We start from the raw sequence: 9,210 nt of genomic DNA, 5'->3' as shown, positions 1-9,210 counted from the left end.
TACCTCAAGGGGTTGTTATGAGGACTAAATCAATTAAAATATGTAATGCACTTAGAACAAAGCCTCATACTTTGTAAATACTACATGCTACTGTATTAGTCTGCTTAGGCTGCTACAACAAAATATGAGACTGCGTGGCTTAAAAAAATTTTATTTTCTCGCACTTCTGAAGAATAGAAGTCTCAGATCAAGGTCTGGCAGGCTCAGTTTTTGGTGAGGGCTCTCTTCCTGGCTTGTAGATGGTGCCTTCTTGCTAGATTCTCATCATGACCTTTCCTCAGTGCCTGCACCTTCAGAGAAAGAGAGAGTAGGAGGGAGTGGAGGAGGTTGAGACAGAGACAGACAGACAGACACTCCTCTGCTGTCTCTTCTTGTAAGGACACTAATCCTATGGGATTAGGGCCCCACCTTTATGATCTTGTTTAATCTTAATTACTTCCTTTCTCCAAATACAGCTACACTGGGGTTTAGGGCTTCAACATATGAATTTGGGGGAGTGGGTGGAGAGACATTCAGTCCATAACAGCTAGCAACTACATAGTTTCTATATTTCTAAATTGCTATTTTTGAAAGCTATTGATGTATATATTTGGAAAGATGTATTCCTATTTTGTTGGGGAGACAAAATCCAGCAATATCATTTTTGGGAAAAAAAAATGCATGAAAAACCACTACTGTGTGTGTGTGTGTGTGTGTGTGTGTGTGTGTGTGTGTGTGTGTGTGTGTAGGTAAGTGTGTGCACCAAAGTTAACAATGATTATTTCTGCTTGGTGAGATCATAGGTAATAATTAATGCTTTGTGTATTTCTTGGTATTTCAGAAATATAAGGAAAGCGATTGACGTAAGAACTTGCTGAATTATAGAACAAAAAACTATCTGATCATGGTATTCTTTTAGTAAAACATTGGATTCTACTCCGTTTTCATTCTTTTTTCATATACTTGTTCAGTGACAGTGGTATGGATTCCTTCATACCAATGTTTCGACAAAAAGTGATACAGATGTTTCCCTTCTGTCAAGGGTTTCAAACTTCCCCACAGAAACTCACATTCCTATTCTCGGCAGAGGAGAGCTGGTTCTATTTCGTAGTCCCTGTATGGAGTAGGGGAACAAGAACACAGGCTCCGGTTCTCCTGCAGAAGCGGGGCTGCTTGCCCCTGTTCGGATCCGGGATGTCACAAACCGAGAGGGACCGAACCGCACAACGAGCATCCCGGGAGGCGACTGCGAGCTGCCCTAGAGGACGCTGGGAACCACGCGCGGAGGCCGCGCCCGCGCAGGCGCACGGGCCGGGACCGTGCTACGTGGGAGTGTTTTAGCGTTGTGTGGACACCCGCTGGCCGGGGCGGTAGGCCAAGGGCTTGGGCTTGCGGTCCGAGCCGATGAGGGGTGAGCCGGAACTCTCCGGGGTCTGGGGAGGAGACGAGCAGGGATGCGCCGGTTCTGCCCCGCGGGCGGTCTCCCGTGGCGCGCGGTGAGCCCAGAGCCCCGGAGTCGGGCTCAGACAAAGGCTGCGAGGGCAGGGCCGGCCGGTCCAGCTCTGGAGAAAGGTTCAGCCTCTCCATTTATCAGGGAGGAAACAGGATTAAAGCGGGTACAGGATTTGCCACAAACGACAAGGAGCTGAGATTCAAATCTAGATCGTTTTTGATCCCAAATCTCAGACTGTTTTACACATACTGGTGCCTGAAACAAAGAATTGGGTTGTACCCATCTACTCATGCTTCACTGAGTCCATCACCGTGTTTTGGACCATGTGTGTTGTGTATATCCACGGTCTCCATGTATCTTTTGTAAAAAAATCGTTCAGTGATTCGTGCAAGTCCTAGAATTCTGACCGTGTGATTGAGGCTTCTAGATTCTTTGCTGACTCTAATGTTTTCTGCCCAGCATCACCAGGGGACAATCGAGGTCGCTGCTTAGCTGCTTAGCATAAATACCTGGAGCCTCCACCTGCCTGCTGAGGAGACAAATGGAGCTCAAGATGGGACGTGTGCCTTGAGAGCCTTGACATTAAAAGGTCCAGACTCCGGATTTTGGTACTGTTATGTTCCCCAGGTTCCTGAGAGGGAGGTCACCGATACAACTGTGACGCCTCCTTTTAGAGTTTACGGCAGTTTCCTCATCAAAAGTGGACAAGCCCCATCAGGACTCTGCCTTGTGGGCTGAGGCCAGAGAGTCCCACAGAAAGGAAGAGAAGGAGGGCGGATGTCATCATGCTGCAGCAGCTCCTGATCACCCTGCCCACCCAGGCCCCCACCTGGGTGAAGTTGCACCATCCAAGGAAGGCCAAGGAGGGGGCGCCCCTGTGGGAGGACGTGACTAAGATGTTTGAAAGAGAAGGTGAGAGTAGACTGATGGGTGGGAGGGAGGAAAAACAACATCCTCTAGTGTGAGCAGGAAGGTAGACTCCTGAGCAGAAGCATCTCCTGGGGAGACAATTGGGTAAGAGGTCTCTGGAGGTCTTGATTATGGCTCCTGGCCTGGGGTTTTCCTGAGTAGTCATGTTCAACTTAAAACCATTATTTCAGTGTCATGGCTGTATATGTTATTTCTTTTCATCTTCCCCATGGGTGTGTGGAGCAGGGAGGACTTGCCTGATTTTCCATATTTTATAGTGAGGAAATGTGAATCAAACCAGAGACCTGGCCAGGTAGTTGGTGGCTAGGGCAGAAGTAGAAGACAGCAGGGAGAGTACCAGGTGAGTCCGGAGTATCTTGTGCTAGAAAGCAAGAAAAAGCTCAAAGATTAATGGACATTTATCACATGGATACAAGAGCCAGGTTCAAGGGGCTTCTACTGGACAAATTTGACGCAGTTTAAGTGTCCAAATTGATTGTAACACCTTGAATAAATAAAATTCCATAAGTTCACGATGACATTAAAATAGAGAAGGAAGGTGGGGAAACTCATTTGCCAGCATTGGTGGTGATTAATACACTGATTTCTTACTTTGAAAATAGATTATTATGTGAATGAAGGATGCAATTTATCTTGCTTGTTAGATCATTTCCATTTCTTGAGGGAAAGTTTTTTTACAGAAAATACCTGCCAATAATAAATATAGAAGAAATTATAGAATATTTTACTGTAAATGAAATAATCGAAAGAGTGATGGAGAACAGGATATTCACAAGGTATCAGTTTTGTGCCTACACATTATTTGTTAAATGCCAAGGAAAGAACATACTTTTCCAATGGTGAGATCTAGTAGTCAGATCTTAACCAAGTGTCCCAATAATGGGATAAACTGGCATTTTGCATCTTGTGGGTAATATAAGGCACATGGTATCACTCATAAGGTATTCCTGCCAAAAATGTTTAACCTGATCCTAAATTAAGCTTAAAGGCGAACTTCTGGTTTAAAGAAAATACAGGGAATGGAGAAATAAGATAAACCCCACCATGAGGATACAGTCAGACTGTTCTGGTCTCTAAAATAGCTGAAGTCGTGGAAAAGGGGGAAATACTATTCTAGAGTAAGAGAGACTAGAGATAACAACCACTTTGAGTGTGTGAACCTTGACTGGCCCCAGGTTAGGAAAAAAGCCATAAAAAAAGACAGTTTGGGAACAATTGAGGAAATGTGAATATGGACTGAATTTTTAGATGATACTGTAGAGTTACAAATGGTATTGTGATAAATCATATTGTGGTTACGCAGTAGAAGAACGTTATTTGAAGTGTTTTTCGATGACGTATCACGATGTCTGTAACTGCAAAACAGTTTAGAAAAAAATACAGATGGATGAAGCCAATATGGCCAATGTTAATAGTCATCGAATGTAGATGGTGGATATATGAGTGTTCGATATTCATGATAAAAAGTTGGGAAAAAAATACAAGGACAATGATTTGTGTGCCTTCATTCCTAATTTATAATTTAATACCTCAAATTCAGCTGCTATTTCTTGGATTCTAGCAACCTGGCAGGGTGTTATGTTTAACACTTTAAAAGATGGGGAAAAATAAACCAAATACAGTTTCTATCCATATCCTCATAATTACACTCAATTGAAGGAGATAAATATAAAAACAAATATAATAAGCAGCCTGGGATAGATACCAGAGAATAAAACCAAGCTTTGGAGGAGTACAGGGGAGAGGAACGTGTCTTCTTTTTAAGGATGTCCTGAGAAAACTTCACTCGAACTGGTCCAGAAGGATACCTCAGTTTTTCAGTAGTAGGACCCTGGGGGAAAGTACTTGAGGTGGGTGCTATCCAGGTATGTTCAATGAATGGTTAATAGGATGATGTGGGGGAGTGTGGCCAGTGGATGAGGATGGTGTTTAGAGGGAGATAATACTTGGAGAAGCAGTTTTGGACTGGTGGTGGAGGATTTTGAAGCCATGGTGAAATGTTTGGATTTTTCTTTCTTGTCAGTGGGGAACCTCTGAGGATTTTTGAATAGAGGCGTGGCCTGGCAGATCTGTGCTTTTGGACTAGCACTGACATTGAGAAACATTAATCCCCAAAGCAGTGCACTGCAGATCCTCGTTAGGGAGATTCCAGTCTGCTTTGGAGCTGTTCTAAATGTCCGTAGTCTTGAATGTATTGAGGGAGGAGCCACATTAGCAGGTCTGCAGGCAGTTTTTTGATTTGGGGGATCTGAGAGATACAAACCTCATAGCTCTTGTCCTTCCCTAGTTCTGCTATCTCGGAATGCCGATGAGACTCAGGGAGAAAGTTTCCCGAATGAAGTGACCCTGGGGCCCTCTACAGCAGAATCCCAGGTGGGTCGGAGTTTCCCGTCACTTTCTTGAAATTGTTTCTCAGATTTTAAGAGCCCTAGACTTTGCTTTTCTTTGACTTTGACTTCCTGGCTTGGATTTTCTTAGCCTGTTTGAAACGAGGCTGAACCCATTGATTTCACAGGTAATTTCCCCACCAGCAGTAACCTTTCTCAGGAATCCTCTTGTTTCTAGCAAACCTCTAGCCATTTATGCAACGCATTTAACAATTATGCTGGTGTGTGTGGGGGGCAGTGGGTTGGGGCGGGTAAAAGTTTATCGTGTAGTTCTTACTCTTAAACTTCAGGGATGTCATCTGGGAAAAAGAAAAACATTGTAAACATTTTAAGCAGCATTTAAAAATGAACAGAATCAGATTCTGGTTTTCTTGGAGATATATACACTTCATTGATGACCTCTGAGAGAGGATTTTTGGTCATATCCTGGAGCACAAGAGTAGCTGAAAAGAGAAATGAATAGAGAAGCTCCTAGTGGGTCATGAAAGGCAACAACTAAATAAGCTGAACAGAAAAGGAAAAAAAACTTCTAAGAGTAGAGTAGCAGTGTCCGTATATCATAAATGAGAAAACCAGTGGCACTGACAAAGCTCTGTGCTCCCAAACCCCAGAAGCATAGGGAAACTCAAGAAAATTATAATCAGAGAAAACCAATATAGAAAGAGATATTATTATAGGACAGAAGTGCTTATTTTATTTTTAAAATTTTTTAAATTAATTTTTGTTATGACATTGATTAACGAAATCCAGTAAGTTTCAGGTGTACAATTTAACAGTAAGGCATGTATATATATTGCATTGTGTGGTCCCCTCCCATAGTTAGATTTCTTTCTGTCACCACATATTTGACCTCTTTCACTCCATCTATATCCCTCCTCCCCCCTTCCCTCCCCCTCTGTTGTCCATGAGTCAGTTGTCCATGTCCATGAGTCTCTGTTTGTCCTGTTCGTTCGTTGCTTTTAGGTTTATATTCCACATATAAGTGATATCATGTGGTTTTCAACTTTTTCTGTCTGGCTTATTTCATTTAGCATGATTATGTCAAGGTACATCCATGAGAAGTGTTTTAAAGTGGGGCATCTTAGCTTCCAAAATCACATGGTACAGGATTTAGTCCCATGTGTTTTACCTTCCTGAAATTCAGTTTGTCATTTGTTAAATGTGGATGCTAATATCAGCCTAATAGGTATGAAATACATTATTTATAGTACATAAAAAACATTAAAATAGTCTCCATACTTAAGGAATTCGTTATTATCTGAGTCTTCTGGCTTTTGAGTTCTCTTTGCATTTGGGAATTTTTTTTTAAATAGCTATCAAATGGTTATTAAATTTGTGTAGACCGAATATAATAGGCTCTTGTACTTTATAATGCAGAATGTCGGCTTCCATCAGGGAATCTTCCTTACTAAGTGTAATTCCTGCACTCTCCAGAAACATGCTATTCTCACATACTTTTCTTACTGACAGAAATACCCAGCTACTAATATTTTACTCAAGCTGACATGTTCTCATTTTCACTAATTCTTTCAGCCCAACAGTGGTCTCTGTCTCTTCTTATGGCCTTTGCCCCTTTTGAACTCTCCTCTTTCTCAAATATTTCTGATCTTTATTGTCCTTAATCTAAATTACTACACAATGTTCTGTGACCTTCTTTAATATTTCATGAGTATTTTGCTTTCTGCCAAGTTTTAAGTTGCAAAAGACAGCTTACATGCCCTAGGCATTTTTTTGTAACCTCCAGCAGAGAATCATCAGCCAAACAGTTTCCAAGAGAGTGTCCAGGAAAACTTGACTAGAATCTTAAAAGATTAAATAAGTTCAGAACAACTTCCTGAACTCTGGCTGAAAAGGAACATATTTGATGTTCTAGGAACTGTTAACTTTCAAGGACATATCTGTGGACTTCACCCAGGAGGAGTGGGGGCATCTGGCCCCTGCTCACCGGAATCTGTACCGGGAGGTGATGCTGGAGAACTATGGGAACCTGATCTCAGTGGGTAAGGATGGGTCCCCCTCGTAACTAGAACCTACCTATTGGAAGAAAATCTTTATTTCTAAGTTAAGTGCTATGCTGGGGCTTTAGGTTCTCTTTTATAGGTTTCTATACCAGATCAGGATTGCTGTGGTCTTTTGTGCCCTGGTCTTTGTACTCCACCCTTTAGAAGGTCTGAATACCAAAGAACTCTCTTGAATTCTTGAGATAGCTTTTTGACCTCAGCACATACAGTTTTTTCTTCTCCATGAGCAGGATACGAGCTTTCTAAACCTGGTGTCATTTCCCAGTTGGAGAAGGGAGAAGAACCCTGGCTGACTGAGAGAGAGATTTCAGGAGGTCCAAGTTCAGGTAAGAGTAAGACAGATGGGGTCTTTGTTCATGTTTGCCAGAGAGTTCCACTCAAAAGCTGCTCTGGGCTGTGGGGAAAGGCTGAGGCCATTAGGATGGAACTCACAAGAAACCTGATTACCACTGTTACCTGTTTCCTGCATTTGCCTCTCCTCATTAGTTTCTCTGGAGTCAGAGGAAGAGACGCCTTTCTCGTCAGGGTAAGTCTTCTTTACCATATCTCCTGATCTGACTGCCATGATTTTCTTGCTTTCTCTAGCATTCCAAAACCTATCCTGATCATAGTTTCTTTCTCCTGTACATTCAGGTATCCACGGATCTCTCCTCATTAAATACAGTGCTCTTCACTGGATTCCCATGTCATTTTATCATAGATTTCACTTTCTCTCATGATTCCATTTATAATTTTCCTACTACATTTTATTCTGTGATCATAGCTTCAATTCTGATTATCTTTTTAATTTGTGTGACTTAACTTTTTATTTCAGATAATTTATGACTCTTTAAGAAATCACCACAGAATTCCTTACAAATCTGGTGGCTCTGTCAACTTCTAAGAACAATAGTAATGATAGCTATTTAACGAGCTGGCCTCTGTGAGTCCTGTGCCTACTTTAGCCTCATCTTACAAATGGGGAAAAGAAAGCTCATAGCGTGAGAAATTTGTACAAGATCACTGAACTACTACTTGGTGGAGCCAGTATTTGAATTCTAATCATTCTGACTCCAACTCTACAGCTTGTGTTCTTATGGCACTATTCTACAGGCCAGCATTAGGTTATATAGACTTCATCACCTTCTCGGTATTCTTTCCTCCAACAACTAATTTAATAGTTTTGTCTCCTCTGTCTTATTTCTTTTTCAGTGCTTCTTATCAATATTCTTTTGATACAGGTTTATCCTTTCCACCTTTGCTAGGATAGGCTAAACTACCACAGCAAATGGACTCTAAAATTTGTCTCAGATGGAATAGGACTTTCTCTCTTATATACTGGTCTATTGGTTCAGTGGACAGTTCTTTTCCACCTGGTGAATCTGGGACCAGAATTTCTTCTGCCTGGTGGCTCCAAAATCTCCTAGAGCCTCCTCATCATCTGAATTTAGCCAGCAGTAGGATAAGTGCAAGGGGAGCTCATTTGGGAGTTTCGTATGGGCCAGCCTGGAGTGGTTGACATCACCTTCACTCTCCTTCACTTCATGGGGGAGACCTTTGTCACTTAACTCAATCAAATTCAAGGAAGACTGGGAATTATATATAGTTGTATATTCAGAAATATATATAGTTGTATATTCATGGTAAAAGGGGGCCTAAAATATATGTAGTTGTATATTCAGAAATATATATAGTTGTATATTCAGATTGTGGCAGCCAGCAGTCTCTGCCACAATCTCTAAGGAGCCCCTGTCTTTTACACTGCAATTCCGTTTCTGTACAAACTCCCACAAATGAATCGTGATGGTTTCCACTATCCCTTTGATACCTATATTCTCCATATTTTCATCTCGGTCTTATACATTCAAATGAACTCTATTCTCATATATCCCTGATATTTAGGACATCTCTATATAGATGCACTGTTGTCACTTCAAACCCAGTACATTAAATAACAGAAGACATATTCTCTCCTAAACAAGTGTCTCATCCTGACTTCTCTTGTTCTTTTAGTTTCTAATGCTAGAAATCTTGATATCAGCAACAATGAATCATGCTTTCTACTCTCAGTTTTCTCTGCATTTCCCATGGTTTCTTCTTTGATATTACATGTTAGATCCACTTCTACTCTTCACCTCTGTTGAACTTGCTAAGGCAAGTTCCCATCATCTCATGCCTATTACTGTGATTTTCTAGTTACATTTATTGATGTCTTATTTTCCTTCTCTGAATCATTTTGATTGTCACTGCCAGATTTAACCACTCAAAATATATATCCTGTTCTTACCCTAAGAAGAAAGTTAAGTAACTCCTTATTCCTGGTATTAAGTAATCTAAACATCTTCACGTGTGTTTTAAATCTTCTCCAAAAGAACATTTTGTATCTGCTATTACTAAAGTAAGGTTAGAAATCCTGGGGAATAAGATTGCACTGTGAACAGGAAATAGCGTTGTTTTAGGA

The 9,210-nt window shown here is 41.2% G+C and overlaps 1 protein-coding gene across 1 annotated transcript in view; it reads left to right on the top strand.

Annotated features, from left to right (window-relative positions):
• The first annotated feature begins 2,149 nt into the window (after positions 1–2,149).
• Positions 2,150–9,210, top strand: part of ZFP69B (ZFP69 zinc finger protein B) — a 32,050-nt gene continuing 24,989 nt past the window's right edge. The window contains exons 1-4 of the mRNA XM_023522007.1: positions 2,150–2,344; positions 4,650–4,735; positions 6,623–6,749; positions 7,001–7,096. Coding sequence (XP_023377775.1) covers positions 2,218–2,344; positions 4,650–4,735; positions 6,623–6,749; positions 7,001–7,096 — 436 coding nt within the window. The 5' untranslated portion in view covers positions 2,150–2,217. The remainder of the gene's footprint in view (positions 2,345–4,649; positions 4,736–6,622; positions 6,750–7,000; positions 7,097–9,210) is intronic.

Source organism: Pteropus vampyrus, unplaced genomic scaffold (assembly GCF_000151845.1).
Source record: "Pteropus vampyrus isolate Shadow unplaced genomic scaffold, Pvam_2.0 Scaffold326, whole genome shotgun sequence".
Taxonomy (NCBI): domain Eukaryota; kingdom Metazoa; phylum Chordata; class Mammalia; order Chiroptera; family Pteropodidae; genus Pteropus; species Pteropus vampyrus.
Note: the sequence above shows the minus strand (reverse complement) of the source record. Positions and strands in the feature narration are given on the sequence as shown.